This window comes from Podarcis bocagei, assembly GCF_964188305.1.
Source record: "Podarcis bocagei genome assembly, chromosome: 4".
NCBI lineage: Eukaryota > Metazoa > Chordata > Lepidosauria > Squamata > Lacertidae > Podarcis > Podarcis bocagei.
In genome coordinates, this window is record NC_138128.1 from 30,624,473 (window position 1) to 30,645,803 (window position 21,331).

The 21,331-nt window shown below is 42.9% G+C and overlaps 1 protein-coding gene across 5 annotated transcripts in view; it reads left to right on the forward strand.

Moving 5' to 3' along the window:
- COL4A4 (collagen type IV alpha 4 chain) overlaps window positions 1–21,331 on the forward strand; it is an 85,852-nt gene that overhangs the window by 12,173 nt on the left and 52,348 nt on the right. For 4 of the 5 annotated variants that reach the window (XM_081192514.1, XM_081192515.1, XM_081192517.1 and 1 more), the window contains 7 exons: window positions 1,952–2,029; window positions 14,528–14,662; window positions 14,853–14,897; window positions 15,421–15,537; window positions 16,720–16,788; window positions 17,727–17,762; window positions 19,919–19,981. In XM_081192514.1, coding sequence (XP_081048640.1) covers window positions 1,952–2,029; window positions 14,528–14,662; window positions 14,853–14,897; window positions 15,421–15,537; window positions 16,720–16,788; window positions 17,727–17,762; window positions 19,919–19,981 — 543 coding nt within the window. Of the gene's footprint in view, window positions 1–1,951; window positions 2,030–4,432; window positions 4,469–14,527; window positions 14,663–14,852; window positions 14,898–15,420; window positions 15,538–16,719; window positions 16,789–17,726; window positions 17,763–19,918; window positions 19,982–21,331 lie in introns of those variants that run through there. The other variant, XM_081192518.1, reaches the window with a different exon arrangement.

The following is a 21,331-nucleotide window of genomic DNA, read 5'->3' on the forward strand; positions in this document are numbered from 1 at the left end:
TATCATGAATAGTTGTTAATCTATGTTTTGACTATTCCAGCATTTTAATCTTCAGTGCAAGGCAGAATACTGAAAAAATAAATACTTTGCCTAGAATGATAAAGAAATAGTTTTGGTTTTTGGGAGGAAAAAAACCAATTTTTAAAAAACATGATTTTAACAAGGGAGACAAAGGAAATACATTTCCACATTCCCACATTAATTCTGTCTCAAGATATAAAACAGGCTGGGAGGGTGAATGACCAGGGAATGCAGATTTTTGTGCATGCTGAAGGTCAAGAACACAAAATGTTTTGGAAATATTTTAGATAAGGAAAAAAGTTAGTTCATTTTACCAGAGAACTCTGCGTTCTCCTTGAAAAAATGGAATTTTAAACCTACAGTATGTGTCATTAGGGAGAGAAACAAACTCACAAAAAAGGTATGTGACTAGTGTCATATCAGGGCTGCATCCAGTTGTCTCTTTCCACTCAGGGAAGCCTCTTTGATCCAGCAGTGCTTTCCATGACAGAAAGGGAAGGTGACTTTCACTGATTGCCTTCTGTGTCCTCCTTCCCACAAATCTTTGATAGGTGGTTGGAGAATCCTTTGGAGTAGCATGAAATATGACATTGGGAACTGCAGGGGAAGGAGGGAATTTACAAAAAGCACCTCCATTCCCCTTCCACTCATGGAAGCCTTAGTCTACCATGACCAGGGCAACACACATAAATACAACCTGCATAGTTCAATCCAGTCCAGGTACCAGTGGAGTTGGCCGAATCTCTGTGTAGTCGGGAGGTCCCTTGCTACTGTCAACATAAATGAAATTAAAGTTAAAACACAGTATATCATCTATTTTTCAACACTCAGTTATCCCTATGGCATAGCTGTTCCAGGTATAACAGGGGTGTCGAACCCCTTTCTGTTAAACTGACCTTATTTATTTACAAAAATCTTTCTATACTGCAATTCCTTTGAAATTATCAAAGCAGTTTATAACAATTATAATACAATAAAATTCACTCAAAATTTAAACAGACCATCAGCTGGCTATTAACGGCTTCTCCTAATTGTCTGCTTAAGACTGGCAGTAAAGAAAAGCTTTCAGCAAATATTTGAAGGTTAATATAGAGGTGGGTGCCTGTTGAATTTCCATTGGAAGAGCACTCCCTGAGGAGTGGGCCAATAGCACAGAAGGCTCAGTTTCATATTGATGCCAAATGAATCACACCAACTTGGTGGACATCCAGTGATGCTTCCACAGATGTTCTCATACCGTATTGGCCCCAAAATAAGCCACACTTTTTTTTCCAAATTCTGACTGTGAAAAGTTTAAGTGTGGCTCATATTTTGAACCGAGCGCTGCTGGCTTGGGGAGGTAGTGTTGAGAGGTGGGTATGCAGTGCGCTTAGATCCGGGCGCCGGGCGCCCCTCTGCCCCCCATTTGGGACAGTAGTGCCTGGAGCTGGGCTACACCCCCAAATAAACCTTGAATTTTAAAGGTGCAGCTTATTTGCAGGTGCGTCTTATATTCAGGCCAATATGGTTTATGTGATTCATTTACTATTTGAACAGGTTACAGATGCCTTTGGAAATCCATTGACTGACATTAAACCTTGTTTTGTCAAATGGAATATTTTGATATTATTTGTTTGCCTGCCAGCAGAAAGCTTGAAGCTGGTTCCCCCTGCCACCGATATGCCTTATTTCTCCCGAATTATATCAAAATGTTAACTAAAATATAACTATCCCAACCCAGATAAGGTTATATATGGTTTGCTCCTATTGAGCCAAATGGCAACAATCCTATCTCTATTTACTGAGATTATAACCCAATTGCACACAAATGGGACTAATTCCAAGTAATTTTGTATCGTATTATGCTGCACATTTAGCTAAGATTGGGGCCAACAGGTTTGAAAATAATAAATTGTTAAACATGAGAAAACTAACTTCCATTTATTTATAGGGCCAGTATGCGTATATTAGTCGTTGTGGTGGACAGGATTGCACAGCTTGTCAATGTTTTCCCGAGAAAGGCTCAAGAGTAAGTGTTAAATTCACTTTATTTGTTTACCCCTCTTTCCTCCATTAACATGTATTCTAAAGTAGTTTACAAGTTTAAAAAATACAATAACACTTTAAAAGAAAGGGGGGGGGGACCACAGAACTACTGCTTTTAGACCAAGGCAGTTGGTCTAAAAGTATACCTTTGGAATTTCAAAGAGATGTAAATATTTTTAGCTTCATATCCATTTGCGAACCTTGATGATTTTTTCAGCCTGATATACATTTGCAATTCACCTAACATCATGTTTTGATATTAAGGAAGATATTACAGATAGGCTGGGGGGTGGGGGGAAATCTGTGTTTCCAAAATAATATATAGCCAACATTTCAATTTCACTTCAAACTATTTAGCTTTAAATTTCTCTGTATGATGATAATATATTTATTCCCACTATTATATGCAAGAACAGTGTTTAACACATTAGTCAATGAACTTTACACACAGTCCTTTACCCTGTGCCCTCTGTTTATTTGGGGGAGAATCAACCATATGGCAATGAGAAATAGAAAATGCCATTTGACCACAGTTGAATGAGCTGGAATTTTAATTGCTGAAAAATGCAGCCATTAAAATGTTAAACCAAGATCAAATAAAATGGAAGCACATGAGTAAACAGTACTTTGAAACTTGGCTTCCACTTGCTGTTAGCAGAATGCATAAAATCACCAACGTGCATAACTGAAGTTGTCTTTGAACAAAAGCCAGTTTGGATTACCCATTCTCTCTGTTTTATGAGGGAATCCAAAATATCTTGTTGTAATAGCACAGGAAAGATTATGGAGACTCTTGGCCATTATCTTGTATATAGTTAGGGCAGCTTAAGTCCCATTATATTCCAAATACTATTTTATTTTATTTTATTTGAAAAAATGGCAATTCAAGCTCAAATGACACAGGGCCAGATTACCAAAATTTAGGGAGGAGATTGGGAGCACCCTTCCACCTACTTCCTGTCCTAGTCACATGAATTATACCCTCTCTTTCCCAATTGGCCATTGTTATTGTTTATTGTGATGTTTGAACCAGCATAACCATAATTTTTCAGATATTTCAGAATAAACTGTAACCTATTCTTGTTTTGAGCCAGCCCTTCCAATTCTACAGTTCTGTGATTTCCTTTTTCTTACAAATATGGTCACCAATCTTTAGCAAACTTTTCCGTAAAGCTTGTTCTTGCTTTCCCTTCTCCAAACATGCAATTTGTTTCCTTAAATGCAGAAGCCAAAGGGTATAAGCAGATTACCTTATTAAAATTGATCTCAATTCATAAGAATCAATTGTTGTTAATAATAAACACCACAAGATGTTCTGCTCTGACCTCTGAAGTTAGATCCCATTCACTACTTTAAGCTTCCTTGATAGAATTAAGCAGATCATAGAAACAAGGTTGCATTCATGGCATGACCTAATTTGGCGTTTCCTAAGAGATTGTGTCACATGCTCAGAGCAGAGCCAGTTGTAAGTATGGCTCCTCTGATGTTCATTTCTTCTGTAGCGAAAATGAATGACCAACATTTTATCCCCATAAGGTTGTCATTTGTTTCTGAGTTCTGAAAGTAAATTGTGGGCAAAAAATCTACCTAAACAGAATATTTCAGTCCAAATTTTTCCAGGGATCTTTCATTGCACATTGTGGCCCAGTAAATATGTAATGGTTTCTCATTATGTGTGTGATCCATGTGAGTCTAAGGTTCTCAAATTCCGTCCTTCCCTTTCACCACACACAAGGGGAAGAAACTGTGTAACAAGTCACAGTTTGCTGTTTCGCCCTGGAAACTGGTTTGAAGAAACCATAAAGTTAACAAACCAAAGCATCAGACCTTGTTAGCCAAATCAAATCTCCCTACTTCATTCTTCTAATAAGAAAAATAGAGAAAAGGTTATATTTATTATGAATGGAGTTGATACTATTCAGTGTTCAGAAACTGGAAAGAGGAAATTGTCTTCTGCATGTGGTGCATCATTCAAAAGACTGTTCTCCAGAAAGATAAAATATGGCACCTAATGAGATTTAGAAAAATCCAAGAGGAAAGGCCCATTGATTGTTGTTACCCATTGATAAGGAGCCATATTTAGAGGCAGTACACTGATATTCAGTTGCTAGGGGACAACAGTTGGGGAGGGCTATTGTCTACATAACCTGCTGGTAGACTTCTTGCAGGCATATGATTGGCCACTCTGGAAAACAGAATACCTGACTGGATGGACACATTGGCCTGATTCAACAGGCTATAATCATCATCATCATCAATCTTGATGCCATCATACATAGGAAAATAAGCAAGCATCCTCCCTTCAGATGTCAAGGAGATAAAGAACCACATAACTTTTAGAAGACATCTGAAGGCAGCCCTGTAGATGGGTGGGGTATAAATCATCACCATCATCATCATCATCATCATCATCATCTCACTGGTAAGGGGAGTGAGGTCACAAATGAACAGAATGTGTGGGGAACTTCATTCACATTCTCTCACAGATGAGGAAATTAAACTTCTAGAAGAACAAATTACTCCCCAGGAAATAGATACAGTACAAAAAGATCTCTACCCTAAGAAATTCTGTTGTCCAAATGGCTTCAACGCTCTCTGCTATAAACATTACAAAGATATTTTGATCTCCTATATGTCCAGATTTTTCTATGATATCTGAAAAGGGGATACCTTATCAAGGACCTGGCTGGAATCTAAAATTGTCACAATACCCAAGCCATTTATGGATCCATTACAAGTAGAGTCATACTGCCCAATTTCATTGACTAATCAGTATTATAAGATATTTGCATTGATCTTAGCTAATTGAATAAACTTACTACCCCCGATCAATTTGGCTCTGTCCCTCAGCATAACATAGCAGACCACATAATAAAGGTATTAAACCTTATCACTCTTTCCAAACAATCAAAGTCGCTGCTTTCAATATGGCTCTAGATATTTGAAAGGTCTTTGACTGCTTGGAATGGAATTTTCTGGTGCTAGTCTTCAAACAATATAAAATCTGGCCCTAACTTCCTTCCACAATTCAACAAATATATTCTATATCCCAAACTATAGTTAGTCAATGGCTTAGATGGTACTCCTTTTAAAATATACAGGGGAACAAATCAGGGGTGTCCCCTCTCCCTTTTTCTCATTATCTTTGTTTGATAGCTAGAGGCTCTAGGGCTAAGATCTGACCCAGAACTTGCTGGTATACTCTTCAGAGATAAAACATATACTCTGAATGTTTCTGCAGATGATATAATATGGTTGTGATATGGTTACCACAAGAACCTCTTTGCAACAGTAAGAGCTTTGCAAAAGGAATGGACGTATTTTGGCAAATTCTGAGGACTGCGTAAATTTTCAAAAATCTGAAACTATGTGCTTTAACGTTCCCCCTAAAATCAAAAAAGAACTAGGTACCCTATAAAAAAAATCAAACTGTCTTAGAAAATTGAAAATACTTGGGTATCTTTATTACTGGAAGCTTAAATAGAATGCATAAGGATAACTACAAGCCTCTTTGGCAAGGCTTTAACAGAGAGCTGTGCACATGGAAATGGAAAAGCTAAGGAATCTAGAACCTGTGGGGAAGAAATATGCAAGGAAACATGCAAGGGAAAATTCAGAAGCATCCATGAACACTACCATTTCAAAGTAGTCATGTTGTTGTCATGCCTCTGAGGCCCTGCACTTCTCAGCAAGGAGCCTACAAGGTGCAGTCAGAGCCAGGGAGTCTCAAAGGGCTCACAACAAGTTGCCTGCTTCCTTGGCACTGTCCGGGGTACTGAAATAATAATAATAATAAATTTTATTTATATCCCGCCCTCCCCAGCCGAAGCCGGGCTCAGGGCGGCTAACAACAATCAAATAATCAAATAATCCAACATTCTAAAAACATTTCATTATAAAAATTAATTAAAATCAAATTAATGGCAACCGTTAAGCAAAATTCTGTGCAGGTTGCCAGAGGAGGGAGTCAGGCTGCGCCCTGACCAAAGGCCTGGTGGAACAACTCTGTCTTGCAGGCCCTGCGGAAAGATGTCAGGTCCCGCAGGGCCCTAGTCTCTTGTGACAGAGCATTCCACCAGATTGGAGCCGCAGCCGAGAAGGCCCTGGCTCTAGTTGAGGCCAGCCTAACCTGTCTGAGGCCTGGGACCTTCAGGATGTTTTTATTTGCAGACCGTAGGTTTTTCTGTGGGGCATACCAGGAGAGGCGGTCCCGTAGGTACGAGGGTCCTAGGCCGTATAGGGCTTTAAAGGTTAAAACCAGCACCTTAAACCTGATCCTGTACTCCACCGGGAGCCAGTGCAGCTGGTATAGTACCGGATGAATGTGATCTCGCAGCGAAGACCCCATAAGGAGTCTCGCCATGGCATTCTGCACCCGCTGGAGTTTCTGGGTCAGTCTCAAGGGCAGCCCCACGTAGAGCGAGTTACAATAATCCATTCTGGAGGTGACCGTCACGTGGATCACAGTGGCTAGGTCAGGGCGAGAGAGATAAGGGGCCAACTGCTTAGCTTGGCGGAGATGAAAAAATGCCGCCTTTGTTATAGCTGTAATCTGCGCCTCCATAGAGAGGGAGGTATCGAAGATTACACCCAAACTCTTAACGGACGGTGCTGGCACTAATTGCACCCCTGCAAGAGATGGGAGTTGCCCCCTCAATCCCATATCGTCCCGTCCCAGCCAGAGGACCTCTGTCTTCGAAGGATTTAACTTCAACCGGCTCCCACGTAACCATCCAGCCACAGCTTCCAAACATCTGGTCAGTGTGTCTGGGGCCAAGCCAGGATGGCCATCCATCAACAGATAGAGTGGGGTGTCATCGGCATACTGATGGCAACCCAGCCCAAAACTCCGGACAAGCTGGGCGAGGGGGTGCATAAAGATGTTAAAAAGCATCGGGGAGAGTATCACACCCTGAGGCACTCCACACACCAAGGAGTGGCGCGATGACAATTCCCCCCCAAGCGCCACCCTCTGTCCCCGACCAGAGAAAAACGAGTGCAGCCATTGAAGGACTGTGCCCTGAATCCCCACGTTGGCAAGGCGGTGGTCCAGGAGTTCGTGATCGACCATGTCGAAAGCTGCTGACAGATCTAGAAGAATCAGCAGCCCCGACCCGCCTCGATCCAGCTGCCTGCGGAGATCATCTGTTAGGGCGACCAGAGCCGTCTCGGTCCCATGACCAGCGCGGAAGCCGGACTGGAATGGATCCAGAGCCGATGTTTCATCCAGAAACCTACCAAGCTGTTCAGCAACCGCTCTCTCAATCACCCTACCCAGGAATGGAAGATTCGAAACCGGGCGGTAATTGGATAGATCTAAGGGATCTAATGATGTTTTCTTTAAGAGCGGGCGCACCACTGCCTCCTTCAGTTCCCCTGGGAATATCTTGAAAGACTTGTTGGCAACCACTCTGATTTTCTAGGATTGTGATCCTGCTAATAATCAATCCCTTCCTGCTTAGCCACACCCTCTGCTCTAGACCTGCATCTTTCCAACCCACTGCTAGCTCTGCTTTTACCAGGGCTGGACACAACATCACGCACACGGAAAAAGTTTTAAATTCTGTTTCTTCATTTAATTGGATGTAGTAGGCTAAATTATCTTTCCTTCTTCTTAGTGTAGTGTGAAGTAATAGTGACACCCACTGGCAAGAAAGATACTCTGGTAAACTTCAATGGAGAACAAATGCAGCTAAGACATACATTTGTGTAACATATATAATACTTAGCACAACTGTTAACAATGCAGTACCGCACACTGTTGTACTATGAAGCTGGACCTTGTGATAGTAATCACTGTAAATTGGATGCTAGGAGGTACTGCACTTATTCCATTACATCTGGGAAAATGAAAAAGACTATTCTCAAGTGTTGGTGCAAAATATCCTGCTCAGTATTTCCATATGCTGAATTGCTCTTTTTTTTTAACAACTTCACTTTCAATATTGGCTTATAGCTTTCAACTGCTCCTCAGAATTTTATTTGTCTATTATTTGTCTATTATTAGACAAATTATTATTATTATTTATTTGTCCAGGTCCTCAGTAATGCAAAGAAATATTTTAAGAAAAACAACAGCACCTCACTCTTCTTTTTAGGGTTCTAATGTATTGTCAAATTCCTGAGCCACTCTCTATTGTGTTACGAACATGTTGCAGAATACACTCGCAATTAAACATTGGTCTAAAAGGTAAAGGTAAAGGTACCCCTGCCCGTTACGGGCCAGTCTTGACAGACTCTGGGGTTTGTGCGCCCATCTCACTCTATAGGCCGTGGGCCAGCGCTGTCCGGAGACACTTCCGGGTCACGTGGCCAGCGTGACAAAGCTGCATCTGGCGAGCCAGCGCAGCACACGGAACGCCGTTTACCTTCCCACTGGTAAGCGGTACCTATTTATCTACTTGCACCCAGGGGTGCTTTCGAACTGCTAGGTTGGCAGGCGCTGGGACCGAGCAGCGGGAGCGCACCCCGCCGCGGGGATTCGAACCGCCGACCTGACGATCGGCAAGCCCTAGGCGCTGAGGCTTTTACCCACAGCGCCACCCGCGTCCCATTGGTCTAGAGGGTTCTAAATCTTCCAGCAGCATTTGGCTGGTAACAGCTCTGCCCTAAGTTCATCTATAATCATATAGGCTGGATGAAGACTTATTCAATATATAAAGAAACTCCACCTACACTTCAGCTCATGCAAGTTCAGGTATTGCACACATCTGAGATAAGCCTTATGGGTTTGGGACTGCACAGTTCCTGGGAGCCTGAAAGGGCAGCCTTTGGGCAATTATGCATAGTTCTGTCTGAATTGTAATTAGTTATTTGGCTAGAAAGCAGATAAACTCTTTTGATTTTCCTTCCATTTACTTAGCTAGTTGACAAATGGCCTCCCCTCATCTAACTTGTGCAAATTTAAACAGGAAAAGGGGGACCCGTGGAAATTCAACTCATCTCTTTTTATTGTAGAGCAGGTCACTATAGCAACTTCTCACGCTCCTGGTTCAACTCTTGACTACAAACTAGTAGTTCAGAAAGCAATCCCATTAAAAGGTAATTACGCAAAGCAAGTACCCAACTGTCTCATGTAAAGTATCAGGATAGGCATGCCCTTAATAAGATAAGAGGTCTTACCAGATCCTCAGTATATTCTTATTTAAACTGTCTGAAAAGACTTCAAAATGATCATTGGTATCTTGCTGACCTTATAATAATCCTCTTGAGCAAATACTCCAAAGAGTCTTGGTGTTCCAGTGACTCATGGCAATATGCAATATGCAATACTGTTATGCCTGGCATCTGCTAAAAAGGCAACTGGCCAGACCCACCAAGTTGTGCTCCAGCCTAGCATAACCCTTAACCCATTCTTCCCTCTGCCAGCAAAGAAGATGGATTAAAGATTCTGGAAGTCACCAAACTGCAGTCATATTTGTAAGGTAGTAAACAGGGCCCACCATAATGTGGATCTAGTCCTGAAGATCTTGAACAAAAAGGAGGCTGTAATATTTAATATTAATTGTTGAAATTCGAGAAACCTCAATTCAAGTAGAAGAACTTTGCTTCATAAAAACTATTGTAGTACAGTGGCGCCTCGGGTTACAGACACTTCAGGTTACAGACTCTTCAGGTTACAGACTCCGCTAACCCAGAAATAGTTCCTTGGGTTAAGAACTTTGCTTCAGGATGAGAACAGAAATCGTGCTCCGGCAGTGCGGCAGCAGCAGGAGGTCCCATTAGCTAAAGTGGTGCCTCAGGTTAAGAACAGTTTCAGGTTAAGCATGGACCTCCGGAACGAATTAAGTTCTTAACCCGAGGTACCACTGTATGCGTTGTGAAAGGTCTTCATTTCTGATTGAAATACGTATCAAAACTTCCTATATGGGACAACAGAATCATAGAGTTTTGTCATAATTGCAGTACTAGAAAATAAGCAGTTGACATTTATTTTGCCTGCAATGTTGATTTTTTTTTTAAAAAAGTTGTTTTTAATGTTTTTTAAACAATAAAAATAAGAACCCTCACTTTTAAACTGAGATATTTTGTTTGGTTGAGACTCAACTTCCTACAGTCAGTCAGGTTCGGGATGTACTAAAATAACACTGCCTGGCCGTGGCATTGGGAGAATTCCTGACCTAGGACAATTAACAACTTAATGGAATTTATTTGGATCAGCTAGCAGATGCCAGGCATAGCATTCTGTCTGTTTTAACTGAACTAATTTGTCATTTCCCCGTTAAGCATGGCTTCCTTCATCTGCTTTATTTTGACAGCTGTCCTGAGACTCAATGCTGCAGCAGTCGTATTAGATGGGCACAGATAATGGTTGTTATGGGCGGTATCAACTTGGTCTTAACAAAAGCTTCCACTCATAATCGGTCTTTTAGCTGAAAGAAAGACTAGTAATGCCCTGCCTTTGCATGGTGGGCCAAAGTTGAATCACTCAGCTGTCAAACTCATTGTGAATTCTGGATTAGTTGGTGTGTTTCTGGTGACAAGCTAAATTAGGGATAGCCAACTAGCAGCCTACAGGATGAACCAACTTCTGAAACCCTCCTAAGCCATATTAATAGTGCTGAAGAGCTGTTCGAAATTCTATTAAAATTGTAATTTAGGTCAGTATGGTAAAAATGTTTGTCCATAGGTAAGACACCTTAAAAAACAAATAATCCACCTTTTGAAAGTTTTTACTTCCTTATGAGTGATCACCCCTCCTTTAAAAAGAAACAACTTATATAAGAACTAAGAAAACAGATCTGAACAAAGACAAAATAATATAGATTGAACAAAAGCAAAATACCTTAACTGTTAAAGGTCAGGGTGAAGAGGTGTCTATTCAGCATACAGCGGAAGCTATACAGTGGGGATGCTGGGCATTCTTCTGTGTGGAGGGAGTTTCCCAATTTAACAGCTGCCGCCAAGAGAGGCCTCACCTGGGCAACCATTCCTGCACTTCTCAGAGTGGTGGGACTATCCTTTGCTAATCCTAAAACCCAGGAGGTTCTGTAGGGATAGAGGTGGTATTTCAGATATTTGGGAACCTAAGTCATTAAAAAAAGCAATATGAAAACCTTGAATTGAGCCTGTAAACAAACTGGAACTGGCGCAGCTGTTTTAAAGAAGAGGTTATATAAGCTCTAAATAGATATCTGTCCAGTAATCTGACTGCTGCATTTTGGACTGACAGAAGTTTCTGAAACATTGTCAAGGGCAGCCCCATGTAGAGCACATTGCAGTAATGGAATTGGAACATTATAGGAGCACTGAGTACAATGGCCAAGTCCTCTCTGTCTAAGAGGGGTTGTAGGTGGCAAACCAGAAGGAGCTTGGAATAGGCACTTCTAGTCACCTAGGCTTTCTGAGTCTTATCCTTCTTTGCTATGTGTAATATTTCAGATTTACCTGAGCAGATAAGTCCTATGACTGTGAAGCCCTGACTGCAAGATGGAGTCAACTTTTATTACACCACTTAGAAATTCTGAAATTAAAGGGGCATATAAATAGCTGAAATAAATATACACATTGCTGTATAATTTTGTCTTCAGGATTACAGCCCAAAGGAGAGAGCCTTCTGGAAAGTATTATAGTTTATTCAACTCGCCCAGGAATGATTTTGATAATTTCAAGTGAAGTTCCACTTGACTAAATACATAGGCTGGTCCTTGCTGTATACTTCTGTGCAGCATGACTACTAAGCAGATTCATTTGCTCTTGTATTTTTAAAAATGACTAATATGTTGGCCATTCCAAAGGTTGCAGTGATTTTTATAAAGCATAGTTAAATGATCACTGCTCTAATTCATGTAGATTCTGTAGTTGAGTGGTATTCATCTCACAGCAACATGAAAATGGGCTGAGGCTTACTGAAGACCACACAGAGAGTTTTATTGGTCAATAAGAGATGTGAACCTCCATCCCAAGTTTCTGTGCACATTCAGACCCAGTGCTTTAGCTGATACACCAAACATAATAATTAATAATTATAATTAATTAATTAATTAATTAATTAATTAATAATTTATTATTTATAGCCCACCCATCTGGCTGGGTTTCCCCAGCCACCCTGGGCAGCTCCCAACAGAATATTAAAAACACAGTAAAAACTTCCCTAAACAGGGTTGCCTTCAGATGTCTTCTAAAAGTTGAGTAGTTCTTTATCTCCTTGACTTCTGATGGGAGGGTGTTCCACAGGGTGGGCGCCACTACCGAGAAGGCCCTCTGTCTAATTCCCTGTAACTTCACTTCTCACAGTGAGGGAACCGCCAGAAGGCCCTTGGCGCTGGACCTCAGTGTCTGGGCTGAACAATGGGGGTGGAGACACTCCTTCAGGTGTACTGGGCCAAGACTTTAGTAATGTTAACCAAAGATGAATCTTTAAAAGCCAGTTTTCCAAAGGTGGCAATTTGTGGCTGCACTCAGCGCTGGCCCATCAGTGAGGCAGACTGAGGCAGCTGCCTCAGCTGATGGAATCCAAAGGGCACCTTCATGGGTGTGTTGTTGCTGGTGAAGTGAGGAGAAGTGGCAGCTTCTGGGTTATGGCAAGATCTCATGCGAGCAACTGCTAAATCACACTCTTGCAGCCTTCCTGGGACCCTAGTTAGATCACGTGAGGCCTCTGCATGATCGTGTGAGCTCTTGTGAGATCTTGCCAGAAGCTGAAGCCACATGATACCTCTAAATGAGTCTTCAGTGGTGGCGGCAAGGAGGATAGGGTGTGCATACCACCACAGGGCAGCACCTTCCCATTTGGCCTCAGGACGTGAAACAGGATGGGCTGTCCAACTTACTTGGGAGTAAGCCCCACTGCAGTCATTAGGACTTACTTCTGAGTGGACATGTATAGGATTACATAGTGCGTTTCCAACTAACATGAAAGTCAAAAAGAATCATGGAATCAAAGTAGAGGCCAGTGGTTATGGGATTTGCAATTTTCCAAATAAACTGAGAATCAGTAATCCTTCATGAAATAAGAAATATAAGCAAAAAGAGGTTTCGGTAAGGAAAGTCATTGAAAAGGCCTATGAGTTTTCTTCTCATTGAAAAGGCCTGGAAGCTCTGCATCTGGCCATTTCTGATTCTGTTCATGTTGATTCTGTGAACAAGCCATAGACTGTGCTGCACAGGTTTCACACCTATTTGTAGTCCTGCCATTGTGATTACATCAATCCTCTAAAGGCGAAGTGGGTATTTATAATATGTTCACATCTGCGATAAGTATTGTCAGAGCTGCTTCAAGATCCTAGCTCACAGAGGATCACGCTAGCCAGCGGTCATTAAGTAAAAGTCTTTATTGAGTTACAGTTTCCATTCTCAAGCTGCTGCGTGCAACTCTACGTCTAATGGCTAGATCGGCGAAGCTCCGTCTGAGTCTCCGCCCCTTGTGCACCAACTTAATATCCTAGCCCTGCTCCACCTTTTCCGCCTGACTGCTCTCCTCTGGGTCCCTCTGCCCCCCGGGGTCTCTTCCTTCCGGGATTCTTCTGACGCCGACCCCCCGGAACTCCCTGTCTCCTTGCGCCGGGCTTTAGGACCTGGCTCCCTTTCCTGGCTGCCTACTGCGTCACTTTCCTGTGCATTTGAACTTGGCGCGCGCGCCCAACCTTCCACTTTCCGTCTGACCGTTTCTTCGCTCCCCGATGGAGGTGTGGCCACTCCTGACTCGTGCCCTCCCCCCTGTTGCGAGCTGCCAGCGCTTGATCTCTGGCGCTCTTCCTCTTCCCTGCTCTCTGGCTGTGACGCTGGTCCCGATTTCCAACTGCTCTCCTCGGAGTCCCCTCTGGCTCTATCTTCCTGGGGTGTCCCCCTAGGCTCCCCCCTTGCCCTGACCACTGGTGCTCCTTTCTGTGAATCTTCTGATTCACTGGAAAGACTCGGAGATCTCGGGTCGTCGTCATCACTCATCTTTTCTTCTGCCTCCTCCCCCTCGCTCTCTGTTTCCTCCCTTGCCCTTGCCTCTGCTCCTGAACCCCTGACAAGTATGTTAACATTTGCTATTTGTGAGCATATGCAAATGTGGTTTCTGCAGTGGAGTTTATAAACTGAAAGGGTTTGCTGCCCTCAAGTGGTTAAATTTTAAGCCATATTGCGTTTCTCATCAAGGCTAGATTTGTGGCTTCAGATATCTTAAGGGCAGCATTCAACGAAAGAGTTGCACTAGTGCAATTGGATTCTCCTCCTCTCCCTCTGCACAGCCGGTGCCCTTCCCAGATCTGTTTCGGAGGGTTGTGGTGGGGAGGGCTCACAACAGATTTAGGGAGTGCACAAGGGAAGAAGAGGGAGGAGAGCATTCTCTTGGAACAATCTGCTTAAGGCTACTTTGAAAACAATGCTCATCCTGTGCTTTTGTGTGTGCATGCTATATTCATTACTACGTCGTATCTTAGAAGGAGAAGCTGAAATAATACATGAGCGAATGTAGAATGAATATTCTTCCATATCTTCCTTGGGATATATATTTTTTAAGACTGATGAATATGAATTCTTTTTTTCTCTTCAGGGACAACCTGGTCAGATGGGGCCCCAGGGCCCAATTGGGGCTTTGGGTTTAATAGGACCCATTGGTTTGCCCGGAGTAAAAGGCCAGAGGGGTGATATTGGTCTGCCTGGGCCAAGTGGACAAAGAGGAAGTCAGGTAGGTAATAATAATGCTCAAAGAGCATTTAATGTTGTGATAACAAAATAAAAACAATTACAGCGTGAGCCTCAATAGTTCTGTTTCTCACATGGTGTAAGAATATGTATTATGCAAATCTTTCCTTCAAGTTAAATTAGTTTTAAAATTAATGCATAATTTAACATTTGTTGCAATTTAATCTCTTCAGGGTCCTACTGGCGTTCCAGGATTTTCAGGTTTAGATGGTATACCTGTAAGTATTCTACAGGTCTTCATTTATTTTATAAGACTGTAGGATGGTGTTATTGCAGAACTAAAGGTTTATTGGTCCTTTTCTGAACATCTTGCTGAATGAAAGTTCGTAAGGGTTCCTTCTATATAAGGACCACAAAATTCTTCAAAATTCTTCCTATCTTTGAGGAGAGCCAATCATGACTTTGATTACAAAGCTAACAGATATAATTTACAAGATGCTCACACCAAGTATGAAAACCCTTATGCAAATCATGACTTGAACATGATTTGAACTGTGTTAGATATATTAACTTTATTGATGTTTCTTCCTATTGGGTTTCGCACGGCAACTTCTCAGGGTTGTGGTGCTCCAACTCACATTGCAACAGGTAACTACTGAAATCTCACTGAGGAGTGGTTTTAGCATAAAAATGTTGTCAAAAACAAGGTTCATGTGTCACCATGGTTTGTGTTTTTGTCAAATCATTATCCTTCCCCTGCCCCATTTATATGAATTTGCATTTTAATGTAATCTGTTCTAGGGGTTACCAGGACCTGATGGACCCAGAGGTAAGCCTGGCTTGGATGGGTGCAATGGCTCAAGGGGAGATCCAGGATTTCCCGGAGAGGCTGGTCGTATTGGCCCAAGAGGCTCCTTCGTGAGTGAAAGTTTATTATGACCTTATTCTAACTACAGTGGTGCCTCGCAAGACGAAAAGAATCCGTTCTGTGATTCTCTTCGTCTAGCGGTTTTTTTCGTCTTGCGAAGCAAGCCCATTGAAGGATTAGCGGATTAGCGCTTTTAGCGGCTTTTAGCGGCTTATCTGCTGATCGGATCAGCTGATAAGCGGCTTAGCAGCTTAGAAAGGGGGGGGGGGAACCCAGCAGGAACTCGCAAGGCATTGTCGTCTTGCGAAGCAAGCCCATAGGAAATTCGTTTTGCGAAGCACCTCCAAAACAGAAAACTCTTTTGTCTAGCGGGTTTTCCGTCTTGCGAGGCATTCGTCTTGCGGGGAACCACTGTATTGTATAGAACCTGAGTGGGGAATGGGTGGACCTTACCTGAACTGGATCACCAGGTCATACCCAGCTTGCTCACTGAGATAATCCAGAGGAAAACTCTTAGCTGCATAGTTGGGCATTTGGTGCCACCAGTATTCCAGCAGAGATTGGGCAGGATTATAAATCATTTAATGTGTCAATACGAATTGAAGTCGTTAATGTAGCAGTTGTTGTATAAGGGCTTGTTATTTTGACTGCAGTGTAATTGATATTAAAAAGATTTGGAACAAGAAATAAAGTAAATCATCAAACCATCAATTCTAGCACATGGGGGGGCACCTAAATTATATAATCTGGCATCTAAATAATTGGTATTAGTAATTGTGTTATAATTTGGCATTGTTATAATGAGGCTATTATTGGATTATTGTAATTGAATACTAATAAAAATTATTATATATATAAAAAAGAGATTGGACAGGCTTTCCTATTTTTGACTTTCTTTCATCTGTTGAAGACTTTTTTTAATACCAAAAAACCTATGCAGTTGTTTCAACTTTTCTTGGGCAGCCAGTTATTTTAATGTTTGATCTGTATTTCTATTTGTATTTTAATATGTGTTTTATGTTTTAACATCATAAACCAACCCAATATTTATGATGTGGCAGTATAGAAATACTTCAATAAACAAATATAAATAAATAAAAAATATTTGCATTGTCCAAATCAAAGACTACTGTTAAACATATATCATTGCTTTGTTTTCATAAGCCAAATCATAGAACGACTCTGTAATTCATTTGAGGGTTTTTTTTAATAAAAAAACCCTGTTTTTATAGGGTATTCCTGGTCAAAAGGGAGAAAAAGGAAATTCTGTGTATGTTTCTCAGTTCATTAAAGGACCTTCGGTAAGTGCAATGACATATTATTTGGACAAAGTCTTACTGCAATTCTTTTAGAAAAGTACTTACATGTCATATGGCTTGCACATTAAAATTTTCATTGGCATGGATATAAAATTCACAGGGGACATCCTTTGGTGTCATCCTGCTTGTGCAATGGGACTCCTCCCCCATCTTGTAGCCCAATGCCCTCCCCAAACATCTGGTCTGGATGGTTGGAGCAGATTGTGGGTTGAAGGGAGGAGGGGAAGGGGATGTCATGCTGCATCTACCAGCGCAACATTGGGTATAACTCCATGTAATTATAACAGTTCAGAAATTTTGAAAGTAGATAATGCACATAATACAGGTGAATGCTATAATAGAGAAGGAACTATATCCAGGTTGTCTGGGGAACAATGTCTGCATATTCCAGACACTTCTAGCAAGAATGCATTACATAATTATGGAATTTATTATGGGTTTAAAAATGATGAAAATATACACAATCAGAGGCCTTTCGGTTGCCTCACTGAAGGATTGTTCATCGAAACGTGTAATGGACAAAGATAAGAAAGTCCTGCTTTGCCATTTTCTTTTCTGAAACATGTTTTCCCTGTTTACTGATGTGGTTTGTTTTAGGGTGAAATTCCATGTATGCCAATTTGAAAGTGAGGCCTACAGAAATAAGTACAACTTAACTTTTGACTGAACATATATGGGACTGGATATTCAAACTTGTTTTAATACATGTATTAACATGTATTTATTTAGCAAAATGATTTGTTGTGCATAGTCCATTTATTGTCTATTCCCTGGATAAGTGATATCTTAATGTTCACTATCTTATCTTAGATTGTCTGCATTGCTTCCTTTTTATATTGTACTGTAATTCATGATGCTATGGTAATGTGAATAGCTACTACAAAGAGGTGTGTGATCTAACAAAGTGGTTATGGTTACAGGGAGAAAGAGGGGATCCCGGATCCCGTGGCATGCCTGTAAGTCCCTTCATTAATTTGTTTATGTTTGATTTGGAGCAATACAGTCCATATCATTGAAAGTTTACTGCTATACATTGTGGGTAGCTATGAAATCCTTTCCGTCTGTCTTGAAGTCAGTAGCTGCTCTCTGCAGTTGCATTAACATATATAGCAACTCAGAACAAAGATCACTGCCGTTGTGTGTCTGTACCACTGACAGATGCCTTCAGCAGTGTCTAGTGGTGGCATATAGACTCATAGAATTGTAGAGTTGGAATGGACCACCAGGGTCATCTTATTTCCAACCCCCTGCAGTGCAGGAATCTTTTGCCCAACGTGAGATTAAGAGTATCATGCTCTATCATCTGAGCAATCCTTGTGTGATGATCTGCTCTACATGTTCCAGTTGCCATGTAGAACAGTTATTCTGTGAGGAACTACTTCCAACAGCGTCCATACATGAATTGTAACATAAGCCATCAGCACCCTGGCCAACAAATTAAAATGTAAGGCAAACCCACTCAGTCACCCAGACCAGCCATGCAATTGGACAGGCAAGGGCAATAGAGGGGAAAACATACAAGCACCCTGGCCAAAAATTAAATAAAAACGCACAGCCACCAAGGCAGAGGCAGGGGAAGGAAAGCGAGGAGACGAGGGAGAAAGAAAGACGGAGCCACACTCACACTCAGACCTCGCTGGGGGCACGTGATGGGCAAGGGAACAAGCTGCAGCTTAAGAAAGGTAATTCACACTCAGACCGCACAAACAAATCAAGCACCAGGAGTGGGGGGGGAATAAAAGGTTAAATGTAGGTTTTTACACGGAAAAGAGGACACAGCAAGGCAAACCTGGATGCCTGGGTTTTTAGAAGCAGTAAAGCAATGAGTGCACACAAGCCTCCTAAAGTTAAAAGGCAAGCCAGGAACCAGGCAGCCTCCACACACACAGACACCCCCTCCCCTGACTCCAAACCTCGTGGCTCTTCCCTGTGATGACTCCTAGCTGATGACTCGAGACGGGACGACGAAAAGTGAGGCTGGAAGGCTGGTGCCGCAGCAATTTGGGCTGCTAAACACTCCCCCTCGCAGGCACCTGGTTGGGTGCCTGCTTGAGGCGGAGTCCGGCTCCCGACCACAACCACTCCCCTCTCTTGCAGGAGGAGAGTCTTTAGCTTGAACACAGTGTAACCCATGAATCCTTGTAGATCATTACTCTTAATGAAAATCAAGTAGCTGGCTGGTGATGGTGTTTGACTGGAATATTGCCTACGTGCAGTGGGCCAAGCTCAAATGGTGAAGGCTGTTAGTAGCTGGATGAGAATACTGAAGCTGCTACACGAAACATTAAACAACATTTTCTTTTGATGGAAAACAGAATGCTGCTGTTACGTTTTTAAAAAGAACATTGTGTCACAAATTAGAGGAGATGGATTTTCAATTTAATATTGTGACAGGTGGTGGCACCTGTTCACCGATAAATCTTGGCTTAACACCACCAAGGAAACTTCCATCTTACTTAACTACCTTATCGGTGGTGACGCACAGGTATGCCTTTATAAAGGCTAGATTCAATGTTTTCCCATCAAACGTGTTGGGTAACAGACTCTCCAACGGACAGATCTCACTCCTCTGTGACTGTAAAAGTGGATCTATAGAATCGTTATATCATATAATCTTCTGTTGTCCATTACATTCGGCTGCACGGTCTAAGTTTCTGGCCCCATATCTATTGAGAATTGCTGACGGTCCTCAGGAAGCCCAAATAATATACTTATTAAATGACGAAGATACAAGTAGATCCCTTGCAGTCACTAGATACCTGATTAATGTTTTATTCCAAAAGAGGAGAAAGGGATCGCTGTATGTCTCGGACAGCTTAGCTAAATTTAAGAACCATCAATAAATGCCAGAACTAAGACGTATACCCCCCAAAATCTGATGGATCTGAACTGCGGTTTACACAGAGGGAGCTTATTGTGTATAGTGTTTACTTAACTGAAGTAAAATTGGTTCTATATGGGTGTTTTAACTTGGAACAGTTTAAACTGTATTGTTTATGGATAAATTCTGATGTATTGTTTTCAATATGGGCCAATGGCCGCAATCTATCTATCTATCTATCTATCTATCTATCTATCTATCTATCTATCTCATTGTGTCATCTCTTCCCAGGGTCCCAGAGGAGAAAGGGGGCCCAGAGGTCCACCTGGATTTCCAGGCCAACCAGGCATACAGGTACAATGCTGACATTTTTATTTCACCCCTTCACTGTAAGTGTGCTAGGATGGGTTAGCCTTCTGTCTGTTTATCTATTAGTTCATCACCAATGTGAATTTTGCGTATTATACACAAAATTCATGCATTATACACAGATATAAATGGGAAATTGTATTGTTAGTCTGCTCAAGTTCATACACATTCATGAATTCACATCTGCAGATAGGTAATGCTCATTATCTAATTTCTTCAACTGAAAAATACTCTTAAAGCCAAACTTGTGAACACTGAGCAACAAAAGTGACCAGCGACTTAACTAAAGATTCACCATGGTGCTATATAAGAAAAATAGGGGTAAGCAATCACTTCCCCCCTATAAGAGAATGTATGCATCAGCTGATTAGGGCATGGCTTGTGCAGTCTACTGATGATGGATACAATCTTAAATGGATAATTATTAGGTGTCTGTTTTCCAAGTTAGCAGCGCAAATAGTAATTCAAAAAGATGTTTTGCGGGTGCCTTCATCCCAGCCACTGTCCCATCATTTTGTATCCTACTTTACAGACATGCTAATCCATTAAAAACATACCGCTAATCCATTAAAAACATACCGGGCGGCAGGCTTCTATCCGCAGCGTGGGGAGCCCTGCGGGGAACTCCTGCAAGGCTCCCCACGCTGCGGATGTCTGCCTGGCACGGGGGACGCTCTGCTTCAGGGCGCCCCGCCCGCCGGGCGGCAGGCAAGGCTCCCCACGCTGCGGATGTCTGCCTGGCGCGGGGGGCGCTCTGCTTCAGGGCGCCCCGCCCGCCGGGCGGCAGGCTGCTATCCGCAGCGTGGGGAGCCATGCGGGGAACTCCTGCAAGGCTCCCCATGCTGCGGATGTCTGCCCGGCGCGGGGGGCGCCCTGAAGCAGAGCGCCCCACCCGCAGGGCAGCAGGGCCCCACCTGCTTCAGAGCGCCCCACCCGCAGGGCGGCAGGCTGCTACCCGCAGCATGGGGAGCCCTGCGGGGAACTCCTGCAAGGCTCCCCGCGCTGCGGATGTCTGCCCGGCGCGGGGGGCGCTTTGCTTCAGGGCGCCCCACCCGCAGGGCGGCAGGCTGCTATCCGCAGCATGGGGAGCCCTGCGGGGAACTCCTGCAAGGCTCCCCATGCTGCGGATGTCTGCCCGGCGAAGGGGCGCTCTGCTTCAGGGCGCCCCACCTGCCGGGCGGCAGGCTGCTATCCGCAGCATGGGGAGCCCTGCGGGGAACTCCTGCAAGGCTTCCCCCGCTGCGGATGTCTGCCCGGCACGGGGGGCGCTCTGCTTCGGGGCGCCCCTCGCGCCAGGCGGCAGGCTGCTATCCGCAGCCTAGACATCCCCGCGGG